This window comes from Opisthocomus hoazin, chromosome 6 (genome assembly GCF_030867145.1).
Source record: "Opisthocomus hoazin isolate bOpiHoa1 chromosome 6, bOpiHoa1.hap1, whole genome shotgun sequence".
NCBI lineage: Eukaryota > Metazoa > Chordata > Aves > Opisthocomiformes > Opisthocomidae > Opisthocomus > Opisthocomus hoazin.
The window spans coordinates 75130036-75151706 of record NC_134419.1 but is presented as its reverse complement, the minus strand read 5'-3'; the positions used below and the strand labels follow the sequence as shown (position 1 = coordinate 75151706).

Here is a 21671-nt window from a genome sequence, read left to right as displayed (position 1 = left end):
CTAGTCCATTAATGTGATTTTTAAGCTTTAAGCCTTTTTACAGTAGTCTTTGTCTTTAAGAAACACGGCTGAAGTGTAACTGAAACAAGCTATGTGGCAGTTACACAAGTTAGAAAACATTTCCATAAAAGATCATAAAAATTCTACAGTAGTTTCCAGAAAGAGCAAGAGTGAACAGTTTATTGTGGTTTAGACCCTCTGAAACAAACGTTTTATTTAACTTTTCATGAGTGTTTTATAATGACAAACTTGTAGAAAAATAGTATGTGTCTCCCTCCCCTCTGCAAAGCTAGCTGGACACTCTCTTTGCTTTGTGCTTGACTAAATATTTGTCTTGGAAGAAAAGAATTTCACAACACACAAAAGCTACACTGTTTGAAAAGGTGCAAAAAATTACTGAAATAGGTATAGTGGGGTTTTTTTCTTTCCTATTTTTTTTTTGATTGCCTCACAGAAATCCACTTGAACCAATATAGAAAACTGAGTGAGTAGTCTGGGAAATGCCAAGGAGCACGTTTCGATGAATTTGAAAGCTGGTATCAGCAGCCAGTTGCCAACTTTTAGGTCTCTAACCTAGTTTCCTCTTTCCTTTTTTATTTTATAGTGAGAGGCTGCTTAAAAAATCAATAGCCTTTGTGGTTATTTTTAACCTTCTGCAGCTTGCCTCCACAGCCATACATTTTTATAGTGCTCTTGAATTGGCTTTTATCACTCGGGCTGATGGCAGCGCTGATCTGACGAGTGGCTCTGCGTGGTCGGCAGCTGCTGCAGCAGAACGCCTCGCTGCAGTGACCTTGCGTTTCGGAGCTCTGAGACAGCTGGCTGAAACGCTTGCAGCTAGCACTTCTGTGTCAGCCCGACTCCTTCTGTCTACTTGTGGGGCCCTCGCCGCTGTAGTGCTTTATTCTTGAAATGCCTATAAAAGCCAAAGAATTTAGGCATCCAGACAATTGAATAACGTCCGTAGTCATATCATTTCAGTTCAGAATATTTTTTGCACCCTGGTTTACACTGTTCTTCCTGGTTTTGACAACCGAGTTTTGTATGTAAATCCATATAAAATTAAGAAACTTTACTGTAAGACTGTCAAATCTCCATTATTTAGCGAGTAAGTTTCTTCTGAGCAAAGCCACTGTGACTTTTGTCGCTCCATAAGGAAACTGAAATTATAGTTACGAAATGTACTTTCTGTCTCATCAGCAATTCTTTCTATTGCATTAGTCTGATTCGTGTACTGAAAACTACATTTGAGGCATGCAGTTAAACTTTAAATCCCCTATTTGCATATGTACTGTGTTTTGAAGCGCTTTCTTCATCTTCCAGTTCGTGGATATCTCTGAAACTACACTTTGTTAGCATACCTGTATTTTTGTAAGTCGCTGTTGAAAATGCTAAATAGAGAGCCAGCCCCAGAAGAAGTCTTTGATTTCTCTGCTAACTTAATTGTAGCATATTGCCTGCTTCAAGGACAGCAGGATAGCTTGGCACCATCTTTCCTTGTAAACATGCTACATTTTGTCCCGTTTTCCCGATTTTTACAGAAAGTTACAGAATTTTGTTCATTTTCTAGCTTAATCTGTTTTCCTAGATAGTTTCTTTTTATGGTGGGGTTTTTTTTGTCATTTAACAGCTTCTTCTAGCCTTACTGAAAGCTTGACTTTTTTTATTGTTTATTTTTCACTTTTTTCACTCCACAACTTTATGGTTAATGTTGATTCTAGTCTGCTTTGGGTAGAGAAGATTATTTCAATTAAAATATGGCAGCCCAATGCACAAGATAAATCCTAACACATTTCCTAGGACAAAGCGTGCTGATGACTGCAGACCAAGTTCTTTAAAAAGTGAACTGCTTTAGAAACAGTTTTTGCTGATGAACAAGGAAGAGTTAATATTTGAGATCAAAACCCACTTACTCTGAACTTGTGAGAAGTGCCAGTGTCTTGAAAAGAAGAGAGCCCAGAAGGGGACATGGCTCTGTTCCTGGGTGGTGGCAGGGTGTCCTGCACGCTCAGGCAGGGTTTGCGTGAGGCCGAGAAGAGCTGGATAAAACAGGAAAAGGGTTTGACCTGGAAGGGAGCTTCTAGAGAAGAAAAACCCAATCCTAGCTCTGTGTCCTGTGTATTGAAAATACCGACATATTCCACTACTTGAGGAGGAAAAACGCTTTATAAAATGAATATGCAGGGAAGGTGCCGGGAGCCCTCTAGAAGGAAAGCCGCCTCTTTGTGGCTCGTTTCTCTCCGTGGGCACACCAAGATTCGTTTGGCCACTTCTGGTTCCCAAGAAGGGGAAGCATTTGCTGTGTCGGCCTTGGAGACAAGGGAGGGAAGGGAGAAAAACCTCGCTTGATACACATGAAGGTGTTACGCTGGAGCTGTAGGTTGTAGGACTTGTCTGCTGCATGGAAACACGTAACATTATTTTTTATTTTATTATGAGCCTGGCACCTTTATGAAAAACAAAACAAAAAAATAGCCAACGCCTTTGTTTGTTTTGATCGCATTCAGAGATTGGATTTAAAAAAAAAAAAGAAATGAAAAAATAAAAAAGGCTGAGCTCCCGGGTGGAACCCTTTCCAGTTCAGCATCAGAAGGATCTGAATATCTTCCCCACCTGTACAAGGAAGCAGGTGTTAACACTCTAGTTTTCTGACAGCTTTTTAAAGTTGTCCATGTGCTTTTACTTGAGCAAGTAACTTGGGGTTGAACCAAACCTTCCTTGTATTTTTCTGCCTCTCCTCTCCCCTCCGCTTTGATTAAATTCTCAGTGGTGTGTTCCTCTCAGTTTTATTAATTATGTTTGAACTTATTCCCATGTATATTATGTAGTTTTCTGAAGTTTATGTAATTGAGTTTGCAATCAAAATTGGAAAAGCATGACTTTGTGAAAGGAATTTTAATTGTGCTTGTGTGATAGATTGAGTTACTTTACATGCAGCACCAACTTTCAACTGTATTTCTTTCATAATGTATTGAATAATTTTTGAATTGTGTTCATAATAACCTTGCAGTATTAAATGAGTTAATTTAGAGACTGAATCTTATATTTACCTCATTTTAAATAAGTGTATAGACTAGGTATATTCCTAGGGTATGATGAAAGTGTTGTGGATTTGGGGGTGGGAGGGGAGAGTAAGGGTTGAGAAGATAACAGCGGAAGTCGGTGGATCTAAAATATTTATTAAATCTTCCAGTTCCATGAGTCAATCCAGTTCTCTCTTAAAAAACTCCAACAAATCCACATCAAAAAATTGTTGGGTTTTGGGGTAATTGTCTCTTAATTGACTTCTCGAAGATTCACAGTATTCTGAAGTTTTCTAGGACTTGATTAAAAAACTGTCTAACCTGAGAACTTTAGCAAGTATCAACAGGTGAAACAGTATGTAACAAGACCTGCAATGTTGTTTTCCCCAAAAGATAGTGATACAAATTCAAGTGCTGTTAAGAATTTTTTTTCTAGCCAGCAGCATAGGTAGTTGTAACGGTATATACTGCCTAGCAAGCAGAAGTTATGCTTAGGTACACTTGAAAAGCCCCCCTTGCCCCCAAAGCCAAGGGATTGTCCAGCAGGGCCTGGAGAATTCATAGAACTGTTGGAAAAGTGTCGCTGGCTCAGTTTTCTCACCCATAGGGTTTAATTTGCACCATAAAGCTGAAGTTACAGATTAAGAACTACTGGGGGTCTTCTGACATGAAAATTAATAACACATGGTTTATTTTTTCTGAAGTCTGCACATTCTAAAATCGCTGCCTGTAAGGACTAATGCACTCTCAGGGTAGGAATTTGTAACTCAGTTGTGTTTTTATGGGGACATAACTCAATAATTCAAATTTTGAATTGGTACTTTTTTCTTTGTAATTATTGTCTGGTTGGTTTTTTTCTTTTGTTCTCTTTCCCTATCCAACAAGTAAAAACAAAACAAAACAAATCTACAATTTAATTAAGATATGACAGTCATTCATTTTTCCAAACTCTGAGTAATTTAGAGTGGTAGTGACTAGATTGGAAATGGTTAATTATAGGAAATGCACAATCCCCTGTTTTCACCAGCACCTTATAGAAATTCAGTTTTCTGTAATGTCTGTGTCCAAAGGTTTACCATTTGTCCACAGATCAGCTGCTGCTGTTTGTTTGAGGGGGAAAAAGTCTGAAATAAGACTTCTGCAAAGTCTTGATTCTTTTAGCATCAGCAGATACACTTTCTTAGAGACACCATCTGAGAGAAGGTTAAGGTTGTGTTCACTTTGAGCTACCATGAGAATGGTCCAGTTAATGTTTGCGGTCAATATATATACCAGAGGCTGTATTTCTAAAATCTGCTTTATAGCACCTTCTGAAGAAAAGAGAAAGTTTTAATTACATAGACTATGTATAGAACTCTGTCCTAAGTCAGCAGTTTACTATATTGGCACTTTTTATCATTGCCTGCCTCCTTTCCTCCCCTTTCCTGGGAAAAATGGGATAACTGAGAGGTAATCAACCCATTTTTTTGTATTCCCCTTTAAAGAGAATAATCTTCTTTAATCTCAGAAACTCTTACAAAAATTTTAACAACAATCAGGTTTTTGTTGGTGTCCATATATATTCTTTTTATCAAACTTTTAATTAAAAGTTCCTGTTTACTATTACTTTGCAGTTTGGAATGGCTGACTTATTAAATCATCCATCTGTTACAAGAGGGGGAATTACACCATGGAACACGTACTAGGTTTTTGACAAAGGAGTGTTTCAGGGTTAAATAAATACTAGAACTTTGTAACATGTTTAATGTGGAATCCACCAATAAGGAAATATTTGTATCAAATAAGTAGACGCTAGTAAATAGATAACTATTACGTTTTTTTTTAGTCTTAGAATCTTGAACAAACTCTGTATCATTAAAATGTTGCCTTTTTGGTTGATTATCTGCAGCACATCATTTTGTATTGAGTAAAGAATCTAGCTTTAAAGTGCTTGCACTTTCAGGAAGTTGATTTTTTTTTTTTCTTCCTTCTTTAGAATTAAAACGGGCTTGCTTGTGTTGTTGAATGTAAATGAACTCAGTTTATATTCAGAGATATGAGGGCCCTAACCCCCTTGCTTTAGTGATGGGGCAGGTACCAGTGGAATGGTGGGAAAACACCCCCCACTGAAGGCAGTGACAGGGAAGGGCAATGTGTAGTTTAAAAGAAAGGACACTGGAAACACACCTGTATTACAAGGTAACTCGAAGATGGATTTTGCTCCCTCTTGCTCATCAAATAATCTGATTAGCTGGCACTGATTGTGCTCAGCGTGATGCCCTGTGTTCTGTAAACCGAACACAGAACGTCCCTTCTCTGTTGCCTCGTACGCTCCCGGGTAGCTTTGTTTCACAATAAATCCCCTTTCCCTTTCACCAGCCGCTAACGGCTGCTAACTTTGGCTTGGATTTGGGGCACATTAATGCCACCTGATAGTACTGCCTTGCTGCATAGAAAAAGCGGTGTGCTCACCTAAAGCAGAAAAATGCACCCCTTCTTGCCCCTGAACGTCACAGCCAAACCTACGGCCACTGAGTTCAGCGTCTGTGACTTTGATGCGGTCTTCGGGGAGGGGTGATGCCATCGATGGGGCTCCCAAAAGCCTGTGCTCAGAGGAGGGAGGTACCTAACCTCCCACATCACATTTTAAAAAAATCTTGTGTTTTACAGAAAGGAAGTATTTTGGGTAGTTAATTGTTATAACTATTTGTACTTCTAAACAAAGTCATAGAATCATAGAATGGTTTGGGTTGGAAGGGACCTTATAGATCATCTCATTCCAACCCCCATGCTGTTGGCAGGGACAACAGAACGCGGGAGTTTACGGAAATTTTGTTTTATTCTTAAAATCTGATGGTGTTTTTCACATATATGGTTTTGAAAGAGCGTTATTTGACAGTTGATGTATCCTGAAGTACTGCTAATATTAATCTTTTTTTCTGCTTTGCATATTTGGACTGTCTTGGGCACATATTTCTGGTGAATCTACCTCGATGCAGTTCACACGGTTCCTCTGTGATTCTCCTCTGGAGGTATGTATTCATTCGAAATACAAGTTCTGAAATGAATGTATTCTTTCCTCTCATAGTAGCTGGCAAACTCTTATGGGAGAGGTGGTATAGATGCGTGTCACAATATTTGTGTCATCACCGACTGGTAGGGAAGATAGCATTGTGTTCTCAAAGGAGTCTGAGGACTATTTTGCTGGATAATAAGCTACTACTGAATTCATATCACTACGTTAAAAGGCAGTAGCAGAAAATACTGTGTCTCTTCTGTTCTTGATTTATTTCTATGAAAGAAAATAATGTATTACAAAATAACTTGCTAAACTTGTATTTACTACAATCTGATTAAAAGTTTAGGGGAGATGCTGGTGCTTCATTTCAAGTAAGCAAACTGCCGCGGATTTCTTGCGCTGTCTTTCTGTTAGCCTTAAAGAGTTAAGTACCGCCTGACTGTAATGAAATTGTCAGGTTATAGTAATTACGCTAGAAACTTGATATGTCGCAGTTTGAATGAATCCATGTGTGGAGAGTTTGTTGCTTTTCTCTGCTGAGTCCACTGGCCTTTACATTCCTGAAGGCTGAAGAGTAATAGAGCTCATTAGACTTTATAGGAAAAGGGCTTTTATCACCTCGTCAACTCAGGCAGCAGACTGCCATTATATTCTTAATTTTGTATGGCTACATAGATGTTGATGCACACTTCCCTGCCAGGTTTATACCAGTATTGTTTCTTACGGACACTTTTTATTGACATTTCGAAGCTTGAATTAAATTTTGTGTGGCACCACTACAGATGTCTTCAATTAGGTGAAGTTAAATAAAAGGGGTTGTATATCAGAGGCCAAGGGATTCTTGAAATTCTTTATTCTGAAACAGTTGCCACAAGAAAATGTGGTAGTGTGTAGTCCATTTACTCTTTTGAACAGAATATAATTTAAAATAAAATTTAAACCTTACAAGATTTCAATTTGTAATTTTTTGAATTTTTAATATTGTTGTTAGTTGCAAACAATATGAGCGCCCAAGCTCCTCCTGTCTTTTTTATTTCCTCGTTTTATTCTCTTTAGTTTCAGTTTTGGCTATGGGCTCTGGCACAAAAAATGTATAGTTTAAAAAATATTACAGCATGTAATAGCAGAAAACTAGGCAATTTTCTTGCAGTAAGCAGGATAATGTAGAAAGAACTGTTTGGGGTTTTTATCTATCCTTTTGTCTTAGAAGTTACACTTAAACATTTGCCATTTTAGCACCTCACATATGCAAATACTGCCTTGTTTGGAGAGGGTCGGTTGTAATGGTTCAGTGCAGGATAACTGCGTGGAGGACCCTTGAAAACCCGGCGAGGGTGTTTGTTTGCGGGAGAAGGGCCCGTGGCAAATCCGGCTGCTCCGGGTGGTTTCTGGCTGCTGGTGTTCTGGGCCAGGGGCTGTACTGGTGTCACCAGCAGTCATCTCTGCGCTCGTCCTTCCCACGCTGTTCCATGTTGTCTTGAAGCAACACTGGGATGAGCCTCAGCACTTGGATGCGCCATGGCATTACGCAGTTGAATGGTGATTTTGTTTTGTTTCCTTCTCTAATTGCTCTTTAGTCTTTTTCCATCTAGACTGATGCTAAGCATTAAATTCATGATTTCATAAAATTACTCTCAATAGCACCTTTCTGAGAGAATTGGTAATTTATACCCATTGTTTTGAATGTGTATATAGCAATATGCATTTATGTTCGTGGATTTATGAACACTGGATGTTTTCTTTGCCTTTTTAGTCACTCAGTACTACGGGATTGTTCTGTAGTTGTTTACACTCAGCTCTTGTTTAGCCATCCTGAATACGTTTAAATCATCAGCTCAGTTCACTGCAGCGTTGTTCAGTCTTCAGTGATTCACCCACCAGTAAGGAGAACAGAATAGATCCAGCGTGATGGAAAGTGAGCTGCTTTCCTTTGTGTAAAGGATCATTTGTTCTCACTTTGTTTCCTATTAACCATACTGAGGTGCTTTTGAATTCTAAAGAACTGAAAGGAGTTTGTGAATCTAGATCTTTGCTCTTTGAAAAGCTCGTCAGCTTCTGCTCTACCTTATTGTGGTTATTGATATGTGTTAATTTTTAGGAGATGTAGTAAGAAACGATACAGTTACAGGTCTGTAATTCTCAGGACCACCTTCTGTAGAAAGTCATATGTTAGTCACATTCAATGAAATGCTCAGGACTAAATCAAAACTCATTTCATTTAGAGATCTTGGTAAATTGCTTTTTTTTTTTTTTCTTCTAGTGGTGTAGACATCGCCATGATGTCTACATGGTGATGCTCAAAGTCTCTTGCTACTGCAGTCCCTTGTACCTTCACAGCTTCCCTAATCTTTTTAGTATTTTGAGCTTAGTATCACTGTCCTGATTAAAGAGTTGACAGTGTAGCTCAAATACTATACTTCTCTAATAAAGTGCAGGAGTTAGCTCTGTAGACAGTGTCTGACATTTTGATGCAGTAAGTTGATTTACTTTGTTTTGATACAGAATCACAGAATTGTTCAGGTTGGAAGGGACCTCTTGAGCTCACCTAGTCCAACCGCTCTGCTTGAGCAGGTGGACTAAAGCAGGTTGTCCATGACCATGGGTTTTGAAAATCTCCAAGGGTGGAGACTCCACAGGCTCTCTGGCCAGCCTGCACCATTGCTTGACCACCTTCTTGGTTAAAACCTGTTTCCTTGGTTAAAAAACCAGGTTGGTTAAAACCTGTTTCCTTCTTGTGTTGAATTTTATGTGTTTTAAGTTGCACTCATTGCCTCTTGTCCTGTCAGTGGTAACTGCGGAGAAGCATCTGGCTCCCTTATCTTCTTTCCTCCCCCACCAGCTATTTCTGCATATTGATAAAACCTTGCCCTGTCATCCCTTCTTGAGCCTGAAGAGTGCCAGCTTTCTCGAGCTCATCTTATACAGCAGATGCTCGAGCCCCTTGATCATCTTTGTGGCCCTTACGGACTTGCCTCAGTAAGTCCGTGTGTTTCTTGTACCGGGGAGCCCGGCCCTGCTGAAGAAGCCTCACCAGCGCTGAGCAGAGAGGAAGGCTCACCTGCCTCGCCCTGCCGGCAGCGCTCTGCCCGCTCCGGCTTGGGGTGCTGTTGGCCTTTTTTTCTGCAAGGGTGCATTGCTGGCTCTTTTTAATGAAAACATGCAGTGCTACCTCTCTGCTGACACAGCCTATATTTCTAGGCTGCTTTCACAGCATCTCCGCTAATCCCTAATGAAAGGAGGACGTAGTACTGGAAAGGAAATGTGTTGCTAACCAAGAGATAGAGAACTGCCATATGGTAGGTTGCGTGTGTCTGTGTGCCGTTGGGAAGGGAACTGCTGGAATTAATCACTTCATTTCTTCGGCAAATAATTTTCACTGGAGTGTGGAACTTGAGGATTATTTGGCTTTTTTTTTCTTTGTGTAAGGGATAACATGGGTTTCGTAACTTCCTTCTCCCTTCATCCACAGCAGAGGGTAAAACAGAAAAGTTCAAAATAGGAAATTTCATGAAACCTTCCAGAGAAAAATAATCATGCATTTAGTATGGTCAGGACCCATTTTTGGGAAGTGAGTATGCTGTCTCTTCTGCACTTGCACACTCGTCTGGCCTGTGGGTTAACAAGTGCAATTTCCATAATAATAAAATAGTAAAACATCTCTTGAAAGTAAAGAGAAAGACCAGTGTGCTTTGAAGAAAAGTGTGTGCTCTCCCCATCAGTGAAGTTCAATTATAAGCAGTTATTACATTGAGGTGTACTAATTGGGGCAATATGTAATACTGGTTGCTATTAAATATTTAAATTTTAATAATATGTTATATGAGTAATCAGATGTGTTCATGGAGTCATTAGCTAGCAGAATATGAAGACAAGTAGAATTAACATGTGATGGAATATATTGTATTTTTCTCTGCGTTATAGTCTAAACGTTCGAGAGAAAATTATCTTTTTTAATTTTTGTCCTGGATTTAGGTCTTATTTTTCTGGTTCCTTCAATATCATCAGGTTGTAATAACTCATTGTATTGAAGGTTGAGTATAGACTGTTAGTTTTGGATAAATTGTTCCCCCTGGATTGATTCCAGGGCTAAGGTATCATTTCGTCAGATAAGGTGAGTCCTTTCTGATGCCGCTGTTATATTGTCCCTCACCTTTGGCAAACACGGTCCCCGGTGGGCATCAGTAGTGCGAAATGGCACAACCTGCTTCAGGAAAGCATTTCATACTCTAGAGCTGTTTCACATCAAATTGCCTGGATGGTACATGAGAAATCCAGTTAAAGGAGCCAAGTATTCATTGAGAAATTGGAGAAAACATAATACTTACAAGCATTACAAAGGATTACATTGTATGAAGACTTTTCAAGGAGGAGGAAAATGTTGCTCCTTTTAGAAATGTTACTTCATGTAACGGAGATCACTGAACGTTTTGCCTGAAATCAGTGCTGTGCTTATTATGTTCGTTGCAGAACATAGCCTCTTTGATGTTTGGGACATTTCACTGTAATTGCATTAGTGAAATAACTGTAGTTTGTACTGTACCAGAAGTTTTTAACTGATGATAATACTTCAGTCTGCAGAGGTCTGGTGACCGAACCCATGCGATGCCGTTCGGAGGTTTGGGGTCGCACAGACAGACACAGCATTCATTTAACTTCAGAAGGCTTTGCTTTGAGTGAAAATCTTTTCCATATTGGCTTAGACTATCTTTTTTTTTTTAAATATTCATTAAATCCCATGTGATGAGTTTTTGACAAAGAAAGAAAATATGTTTTAACTGAAACTTTTTTAAGCAAGTCTGTGTTATATTACCAATCACGTTTCCACTTGGCTTGCGGGAGATGATTGATTTTTTTCTGTTACTGGCTGCACCCTGGTAGCTGAGAAGAGAACTTGACATGTGCTGAGAAATCCTTAGAGAAAATCTCTTACTTGACTGTGTCCCAGCCTAAAAGTTTTACGACTGACCATGTGATTTCGTGTGGCTCTACTGAAAAGTTGAAACCATAACTGTTGAATGAGTAGGCTCTACCTGAATGAGAAGAAACCCGGGTTAATACGCTAGTATCAGAGTCAAATGGCCTCATGTACTGCAGACTGAGCTCTCAAATGTTTGGTCGTTTCACTTTTACAGTATCTGTAGCTCCATGTCTAGTTTTATATTATAAAACTACGTAAGAATGCAAATGTTTTATTATATGGCCTTTATTTTGGGACTTACTGGTTGGGTAAGTCAGTTGAAATAATTTTTGTTCACGTGGCTGATTTCTTTTGACACATGTGGTACCAATTAGAATAACTTCTACTGCCCATCATCTCTTCAGTCTGCGCTACTGTATCAAAATACTTGATTAAACTCACCTTCTGTTGTTGTAATGCAAACCAGTTGGTAATAGTAGGCAATATTGTCAGATTTATTGAGTGAGAAGCAGCTTTCTGAAGATCTGGCAATGAAGTGAAAAACATGACTAGATGGATAATTAAGTTGAACACAGTGGAATTCAGGATTAAAGGAAAGTTGACGTGGGAGAAAATGGCATGCCAAAGTTGGTTGTGTAATACAGTTTAAATTAGGAGAGCATTTTCTTCTTAATTTAAAGCATCAGTTTCTGGCTCTAGGTGCTTTACCCTGTCCGGAGACATACTTCACTGCACATCCAAAACCGCAGAGCACAACAATGGCAAGTTCCTTAGTGTTTTTGCAGAAGATAGTCTGACGTGGGCTCACAAAGAAGTAGTTCAGCAGATTTTGTTGCAGTACGGAGTTTCAGGTTCTTAGATAAAAGGTGTTTCGTTGGTCATAAAGAGTAAATGTTATAGAAAATAAACCTTACATAAAGAGTAAGCTGTTTGGTTCTTTTTATGAATGCTTTTCTCAAGCAACTTTAATGGCCACTCTGAGAAACAGAATTTCTGTGGCCAAAGTGCTTCCAGACTTCTGTCATTGCCGCGACAGAAGGTGTTGGAGGAACTAGGCAGTCACAGATGGCTTTGGGAAGCCTTGGGGCTTCATCTCTTGTTGCAGAGTGAGTAGGTCAAATTAAAGAGCATTTGCAGAATTTGTTTGTGTGTAATAGTGCATTAATAGCTTGATGAATCGTGTTATCGCATCAGTACTATAAATGCTAGATGGCAGAGGCTGTTTGCAGATTCGTGTTTGAGGCGCGTGAGATGTAGAGCGTACTGATTGATCCTGAGTACGGCAAAGGTCACAAATGATACAGTGAACTAATATTGTTTTCCCCATTTCTTAAATTCCTTCTTTCCTTTTTCTAACCATGGTAGCAGGATTAATTTCTCACAGTATTTACCTTTCTGATAAAATTCTTTCTAAAATTGTTTTTATACTGAAAGTCTACCTGTCAGACAATAACATCCCTCTTTTGTTTTTGCTTAGGCAGAGAATGCACCAAACGGACCAGAATGCGGCTATGGTTCTTTCCACCAGCAGTATTGGCTGGATGGGAAGATAATTGCTGTCGGTGTAATTGATATCCTGCCCTACTGCGTGTCCTCCGTCTACCTGTACTACGATCCAGACTATTCTTTCTTATCTTTGGGAGTCTACTCTGCATTACGGTAAGAGGACATTTGTGTTATCTGGTTAAATGTAATAGTAAGAAATGATACTTGTTACTAAACTGGAGATTTTCTTTCCTGTCTAAATATAGACTGGTAACACTATCTCTAGCAAAGCATTTGTGGTTGGTTTCTTTTTTTTAATTCTCTACAGTTGGTTCCATTCCAAATAAATTTTGATTGTCATCCTTGAATAAGGATGTATCTTTCTACTTAGCTAAACACTTTCAAAGATTAAAAAAAGCACTCAGAAATGAAATACCTAGTTTTATTTCTCCTGAAAATAATTTAGTATTGCTTGGTTTCAGCAGGAAAAGCCCCTTTTTTGTTTGAATAGAAATAGTTTTTCCTTTGACCTTTTTCTTAGCCCAGTCACCAAACGAAATTAATCACTTTTATAGTTTTATGCACACTGAGATCATAAATAATAGAGTACCTAAAAACCGTTGTCTTCTGAATTAGTAGTCTCCTGCTGTACTAGCTCTGACTATATTTTTCTGGTATGGTAATCTCATTATCTTTGTCTTTAGAAAGCCTGATGGAGAGAGTAATCCTATGAATTTTAAAGCCTTAAATTAACTATCAACCTAGTCTTGCAAAACAGTAGGTATAGTGCGCAATGCTTTTCACTGTGAATAAGACTTGTATGCTAACTTGCAGGTTACTGTTTTTCTTCCATACGCAATTTTATGATTCTATTGTTATTATAAGGAAAATAGAACTAAATGAGTGGAAATATTTGTGCATTTTTTTCTTAGCTTTTTTGATTCTCCGTTTACTTGAAGTAAGGTGGTCACAGGCATGTGGTGTTCCCAGGGAGGTTCTCATGAAGCAACTGGGTTTGAACCATGTGCCAGACATGTCTGTTGAAGTTTCTGTAGGTCTGAAGTTCTAGCAGAAGTCTTTACCTGTTGAGATTTGCATCACACTCTTTCAGGTACGAAAGAGGTGCTAGAATTGTGAGATCCAACTTTCTTCTTTCTCCAAGGCATCCTCTTGAGAAGCATCTTCTCTACAGGTGGAGTTTCTTAGCTATTGTTTAGTGTTGCCCACTAAGGTGGGTAAAAATGACACGACTTTTGAAATATGTAAAGCACAGAAGTGATTTTTAGGAAAATTCTTATCACAGTTACTTCATATACTTTTGTGATGACTAATCAACCATGTGCAATTTAATATCTCAGAAATCTAATCACTCATAATTTGCTTAGATTTTGATTAGGGTCTTTTGATTTCCTAAGAATCTTTTTTTTTTTATGCTCCTTTTGGATGTATTCTTCAGTGGGGAATTTTGTGATTTCTGGGTACTTTTTACATGAGTTGTTCAAATCTGTATGTCAGGGGAGTTTTCCCACAAAGTTCACTGTTAAGTTGCTGACATCAGTCAAATGGTTTGTTGCTGCTGAAATGAGGCACTGCAGTCACCCCTCTCCGTCTCTGCTCTGTGCTGGGCTTCTAGCGAGCATAGATTTTCCCGGTTTAATTTACCGAGCAGAAGGCTGTTCACTTTAGCAACCTGGTTGGTGAGCTGAGTTGGCTCAGTGAAAACCTGTTAACACCAGAGCTGGAGCAAGAGTTGTGACGGAGCCTCAGCGTGCAGCTGAGCTTGGCTGGGGAGTGAGAGAGCAGGACCTCCTCCCCCTCTCTGGTAAGCTTGCAGATCAGTTAAGTCCTAAAGTGGAATTTCTCCATGTGTGTCACCTTTAATAAGAGCCGATAACCTTGCCTTCCTGTTGGCTCTCTCCACCTTGTTCTAGAATGGCTCTTTATGAAGAGGAAACTGTAGAATTTTAGAAGAGTGTAGATCAGAAGGGACCTCTGGATGTCATTTGGGCCAGTTCCAGCACAGATCAGGGCAAACATCAAAGTTGTCATGAGCATTAAAGTAGCTGTTGCGTAGCATCTCCAGAGGTCTATGTCTAAAAGAGTCTGAACTCAGTCATTTTTCTGAGGCATTCAGTGGCACTGATGATTTTATAAAATTAATCAAAAATAACAAATGTAGAAAAATGTTGTAACTCCTATGATTTAAAATTGATCTTTTTTCTGTCTATTAGTGGTCTAGATTTTTAGAAGTACTTTATTACATATGCTAGATACTTGAAATTAGACTGATTATTTTTTCCCATGTCAGGTGATCATATAAGATAAAATACTAAGTCCTCCTAAGAGTAGTTTTTTGTATTTATACATATCACATTATGTAATGATAGACTGACATAATCCATGTTTATGAATTCTTTAAATGATTTTAAATTTTCTACATAATAAATTTAAAACTTTGTCAGCGCAACATGCATGCGTGGCTCAACTAGTGAAAAAGCAGCTTATAAATTCTGCAGCATTTAAGGCAATAAAAATGAGTTCCCAACAGTCTTAGAGGGAGCCAACCTTGTTCTTGTTTCAAAAATGGAGAAAAACCTTGAGACTTAGGGAGGACTTAAGAAGTTGCAAGGAATCTGATACCTTCAAAGCTGTTGCCAATTTTACTCCGAGGAGGTTAAACTGCATTGCAGTGCTGTCACTTCCACTACATGCTACTTTGAGAATTTTTGCTGCTGAGTCGTAGAAAGAATGGGATTTGGAGATCGTTTGAAATATGTAGGCATGTAAGTAAAGAATGAGGGGAGAAGCAGCTACTTGTGAAATACCAGTCTTACCAAAGGAAAAAAAATAATCAAGGAATATCGAGTGATTCTTTTTATTTGCAAGCAAAAGTTAAACCTTCCCCTACTACCTAAAATCATAAATAGTAGACAAGCATAGTATTCATAATCCGTATTTTGTCAGAGGACAAGTATTTGAACTTCTTTTGGAATTGGCTTATGCAGCACTGAAATACTAAGTCTGAATTTTGTATTGATGAAATGAATATATGTCTTTGTCACTGGTTGGCTACCCTTGCTAAGCGCTAACAGCTGTTATAACTCTTTAGATATCTACCATAACTGAAAGCTTTACAGAAAGGTAATTGCAAGTCTGTGGTCCCTTTTCTGTGGGGACTTAGCCAGAACAAATGCAGGTAGATGTGTGTGTGATATGTTACAGTGACACCTGACTGCTGCTCCTGCTTGAAAATGATAGAGTTGGAGGATTCTCTTACGTGGGATCACAGCAGATGCTGCTTGATAGAGGAAAGAGAAGGATGTTTTAGCATCCCCCCAGTAAAACTTTGCTCGGCATGGGGTTGGCAGGACAGATGGATGAAAGACAGAGCAAGGACTTGAGTTAAGGGTCCTTACCTAGGGCGTATTGCTGGAGACTGTAGTACACGCGCAGACCGTGGCAGTAGTCCTAAGCAAGCTAGCTTTGGTATCGCTGGCACGAAGCTTTGTTGCCCATGGAAAGACTGCTGCTGCAGCCCAATTTTCACCTCATTGCGTTGTGGTCTGTTTACTTTGCTGTCTGTTCACTGTGAGTCTTTTTGTTTTATTAAAGCGGACAGTGTAGTCCAATTGGAAAGAGTGTTTAAGAGATTTTGAAGGGTAAAGATAAGTTTCTTTCCCTGTAGTGTTCCAGCTTTTTGAGTTGCAGAAAGGTATTTGTTCAGTTAGGTCCAGGATAATCTGCATGACAGAGTAAGTTTGTTTAACTTCATACCATGTCTTAAAGATTACGTATATGAAGTGCATGTTCGTAAATTTTTGGGAGTACATAAATCTCACTTCTGGAATCTGTTGTAGTTACTTGGATTTTCAGATATGGAGTAACTTATTTCTAGACGTTCTTCTCTTGGGCCAGATGTATGTTGATAACAGGGTTATCACGGACCCATGGTGGTCTCGGCAAACTACACACAACTGAAGTGTTAGGTTTTTGGTGTATTTAAACATCTTCATTACTAACTTAAGTGATAACCCCCCCCCAGTATTTGTACATGCTTCTTATGTGCCTGTGCTCATACCCTCTTATCCCTTTGACATTGAAAGCAAGAACCAACATCCATATTTTATCAAATTTGGTACTAATGTGAACTGCAAAGTTACAAGTGTTGTAAACATGAGCATTATAGTGGAAGCACTGGCAAAATCTTTGTAATAATACGATTTTCCTTGTGCTAGTAAAATAAAAGCAAAGTTATTTTGGAATCCATTGACACATCTCTTTCAGAATAAATGAGAAAATCATACAAACAGCTATGGGATGGGTGAAAAATACCTTTTGTTGCATAAAGATAGATGGTTTTACATGTAAATTGCTAGAATGCAAATAAGAGAACAAACAAGAGGCTTATCCTTGAATCTTATTTTTTAAAAATACTCTGATGTTTTCCTGAGCCACATTAGCCAGCCTGTGTACAATAGCTGGGCCAGATTTCTGTAGAATTCCAATGTACATGAATATTAACAAGAAACCTGTTAAATAGATGCTCTTAGTCCCCTTTATTTGAATTTAAAGCCAGTCAATTGGCAGGACAAAACACAAAAATGAAAGTATTTCTAAGCCAGACATGGTGTTTTGCATTTTGATGATTTGTTTGGTTGATTTTTAAGCATTAATTTTCAGTTTATTTTCTTTGGGTTTTTCAAGCATTAGCTTTAAGTTTATTATCTTCATTTTTTATTTTATAAAAGTATAGTCCTGTAAATAGGTCGAGTGTCAGGTAACTGTAAAATATTTCAATATGAAGAGTTAAAATGAATGTAAGAATTGTATTCAAAAGTAATTAGTCTCTTCTTTCCTCTCACAGAGAAATTGCTTTTACTAGGCAACTTCATGAAAAAGCTCCTGATCTCTGTTTTTATTATATGGGTTTCTACATTCATTCATGCCCCAAAATGAGATACAAGGTAAAGTATGTTTTTATTTATTTCCTTAGTGTACTGTTATTCAAAACATTTGACAGTGTTCATAGTAATATTTTCTAATTGTAATTTTGGATTTAATGTAGACTTTATATGGTTAAATTTCAATGTTGGTTACTATTTAACTTGGCTTAGGATTTTTTTTTTTTAATTTAGCTGCATGTGGTATTTATTACAAGTTGGCTTAAAAGCAGTTCATGGGGAGAGGTTTTCAAGGCTGTCAGATAACAGTTTGTCACTTGGTTACCTGGCTATCTCATGTTTACAGTATATCTTCCAGCAGAATAAAATTCTCCCTTTTTTGGGTTTGCATATTTGTGGAACTGTTGCTCAGTGACTCTAGGCATTGATAACGTGCCTTCGTGGCCTTGGCTGTACTTGGCTTTTTCCTCTTTGTTTTTTCTTAGAGATAGGGGACTTGCTCTGCCGATGAAGCTGGTGAGAAGCTAGGTTAGCAGCAGTTTTGAGCTAGGTAGCAGTTTTTTTGAGGAAAGGGTCAGGAGAATCTCAGAACCTTTGGAATAACCAGTCTGTCCCCAAACCTCCACTGTAATCCCTGTTGGCTTCAACTTTGTTTAGACCTCAGTGCCTAAGGGGGTCTCTCTTCTGTGTTTTTTAGATCTTGTGAAAGTGGTATCTTTTCCCTGTAAATGTATCACTGCTTTTTGAATATCATGATACAATTTCAGAGTGCTGAACATTGATAGAAATTTGCTGAACATTTACATGTAACCAAATATATCTGTTAATAATGTGGAAAGATACAAAGATCATGAAATCTAGAGTAAGAGGTATGCAGTGTTTGTTTTTCTTTTTTTTTTTTTTCCTCAAAGCATGCTAAAAATCTGCAGAGTTTACAGCTAGTTTTTGATTAGCCAAACAATAACGAGGCTCGTTTGAAGTGATGGTTGTGAAGGGCAAATCATTGCAACCTTATTGTGGTCTATGCTACAGGTGACCATGGTGATTCAGTCTTCTGAAAATAACAAATAACAAATCCCTCCCTCTCCTTTTGTTAGATGATGTTTGTCCATCCTTTCCTCCCCTACCCGCCCCCCCCCCCTCCACCCCCCTGCCAAATTGAGTTTATCATCTACCTCTGCTAGCCAAAGAAAGAGAATATGAAGTTGGAGGGAAGCAGATGGATGAGTTGGAAAACACTGCCCCTGTCATCTAAATCATCTCAAAGGCTATCACATCACCAGCTTGAACCATAGGTTCTGGTGACTTGCTGTATCCCTTGGAAACATTTAGAAGTTTGGGATGATTTGTTCAGGCTGAGACACTGCAATTTAACATGTCTATTCTACAACCTACATCATTCAAGACTTGTGAAAAGAATACATTTAGTTTACTAGGGCACTTTAAGAAAAGAAACAAATCTGACTATAATGGCAAAAAGCATCCCAGTTCTGAAATATGTCATTTCTAAGAAACCTTGGGTTCAGCCACGTGTAGTAAGTTTTAATAAAAATGTGAACTATGTGTACATGGATTAAACAAAGCTCATACCTGACTCAGTGTATTAAGGTAGCCAGCAAACTATTTAAATGTGAAGATTAAATGCTGTAAAACGGGGAACTAACCTCAGTAGCCACTATACATTTGTATTATTTATTATAATATGATATCCCTTCTGTTGGGCCTGTGTGTTTGAAAATGATTGCATCAAGAATATAAGATTCTCACAATACTTCTAGTTTTCATTCTCAGATAATGGAAATGGAATAAATTTTAGTGGCAATATTATAAGTGATTGTTCTCCCCTCTCCCCCCAATGTTCCTTTTCTTTCCTTGCTTTGACTTCACGACTATCTGATATGACTGTGATTTGGTAGAATATGCATTTTAATCTTCCAGAAACCTGTACATGTCAACATGCTTAGGTAATTAAGTCTGGCCCAGTATGAGAATTACTGAGGCAGCAGAGGGTGGGGAGAAAAAGAAAGGCTATACGTCTAGGTTTAGAACACACACAACAGCAGGTAAGTGATGCTCTGTGTTGGGAGAGTAATAACTCAATAAATTGATTTCAGAGGTTTTAATTGTGTTTTATATTTCTTTTCCTGTGTATATTTGTTTTAGAAGTGGCCAAATGTAATGCAATTGAAAAGCAGGCTGACATTAATTCTGTGGTTCCGCTTTGCCCGCCATGAAATAGTGCACCGGAAACAAATTTTAAAACTAAGCTCTGTAATGCGTCTGGATAATGCTGCTACTCTTGTGAAGTGATTGGTAGTGGTGAGGTAGGGTGGGTAAGTACTGACTTTGTGGATAAAGTGATTTCAGCAATGGCTGGTTGACTTAGGGGCATTACATGGTGAAGACTTTGCTTTATTACAGTTGAATAGAGATGTCAGAGGCTCACTTCCCTGATGATGTTAGTGTGGAAGAATGACAGGCTGTAGGGAACTGTTGTGAAACTGATGTCAGGTAAGCACATTAAATGAAGGAAAGAAAAGGAAGGAGCTGAAAAGCTACCACTGGTTTTTATCCTCTGCTTGTAATTTTTTTTGCAAATGAATTGTCCTAGGATGTTTCGAAATGGAGGCTAGGCACAGTGTCCCTTCTATTATGAGCAATGCATGCATGCTATATGTACAGAGAAGTCACAGGACTTGGGAAGTCTTTGGAAACTTTCCTTCTTTTAGTCACAGACTATGATCAGTGGAAATGCCTAAGCTGACATTTGCATTTGATTTTTGATGGAACAGCAGTACGAAACTAACTCTAGCAAAGATGCCTGAGCTTGTCTGTTGGTTTGTACCCGTCAGCTGTCTCTCTCCCTGCTGATTGAAGAGGGGTAGCTGATGGGTTGTGTTGTATAAGGAAGAGTGACTTTATGATGTTGATTTAAGGAGTCTGACAGTGTTGCACTTTGTATGGAGTAAAACTCAGCCTGCTGTACGAGACGTGGGGGAAATAATTGGAGATCTGTGCAATGAACTGTTGTACTTAAATTACAGTCGGAGACTGATGCATTAATGTTGTGCATGTGAGAACATAGCTGGATGTTTTGGTTTTAAATACACATGACTCCTAGATTGAAGGTATAGATATCCAACAGCAAGCATTAAAGCCTTGTTCTGCATGGCTGCTTTCTTGGAATGCAAATTGTAGATGTTTCTTCTGGATTCTAACTTTTTTGTGGATGCAAAGTAATAGTCAAACATTGGGTTTTAAAGCGTTGGAAATAGCTGATCGTAGATACCAGTGACTGAGTCATATACAGCAACAGCTCCTCCATTCTGCAGCACAGCATCTCGGTTGTGTTGTGGGCTCTGAGGAGGTCCAACGCACTGATAGAGTGTTTTGTTGAAGTATTTATTTTTAATAAGGCTGCTAATATGCAACTGCGCCGTGCAGCTGTGGGATGTTTTTAGCTGCTGCTGAGCCAGGGCAGGGGCTGAACTGGCAGAGAATATGTTAATAGACCTTTTTGTTTAAGTGTTCTGTTTCCAGGAATGGTGCAATTTTGGACATAAATATTGTGTAATCCAGCTGAAGATCGGAGCCCTGAATGTCCTGGGAGAGGATCCCCAAGTCAGGATTTCTGTGGCTCAGTAACAGAGTTGGAGAATTCTGGAATATCGGGCAGGAAGCTCAACAGTTAATGAGTATCGTCCACCCCATGGATCAGACATAATTACGGAAGTTTTTAAAAATAAAGCTCCCATTTGACTCGCTGTTCCCTTCCCTTTTGTTCCCAATGGCTTTCATCTGATTGCAGTGTGATTTTAAAACAGTGGAGTACGGGTGAAATAGCTTCAGATGGGGGAAGGGAATGTGTGGCACTGGTAGGCTGTTTTTTAGTTCCTAGCTTCCATTAAATTTGTTCCCATGTATGGGTTAATATTTATGAACTGGTAAGATATAATCTACATTAAATTGAGACAAAAGGATTTCTGTAGTCCTATTAACTATGTTAATACGGAAAACTGCTGTGAAAAACCTTGAGGAATGGCTTTGTTCCATGTTTTCTGGGTAGGTTAGGGTAACACAAGATTAAAATGGTTCTCTGAAGAAATTCATGACCTTGTGGTAAAACTTCTTAGGCTCTGTTAGATGTGGTAGTTCTTATGTTGGAAAATAGTCTCCTGGAAAATTTTCCAGGACTCATAAGATGCAAAGTCTTTTTCCTAATGCATTCTGGAGTCTGTGATAAAATTTTAGGTATAAGAAAATATTTTACTTAAGGGTGATGTTGGTCTCAGGCTTGCTTCTCATGTGTTTAATTACTGTATCTGCACTTGTTAATGCTGTTCGGT

At 38.6% G+C, this 21671-nt stretch overlaps 1 protein-coding gene across 7 annotated transcripts in view; it reads left to right on the top strand.

The window, feature by feature from the left end:
- The window catches only part of ATE1 (arginyltransferase 1), an 87741-nt gene that overhangs the window by 19195 nt on the left and 46875 nt on the right, over positions 1–21671 (top strand). For all 7 annotated transcript variants that reach the window (XM_075423862.1, XM_075423861.1, XM_075423858.1 and 4 more), the window contains 3 exons: positions 6002–6034; positions 12417–12598; positions 17289–17388. In XM_075423862.1, coding sequence (XP_075279977.1) covers positions 6002–6034; positions 12417–12598; positions 17289–17388 — 315 coding nt within the window. The remainder of the gene's footprint in view (positions 1–6001; positions 6035–12416; positions 12599–17288; positions 17389–21671) is intronic.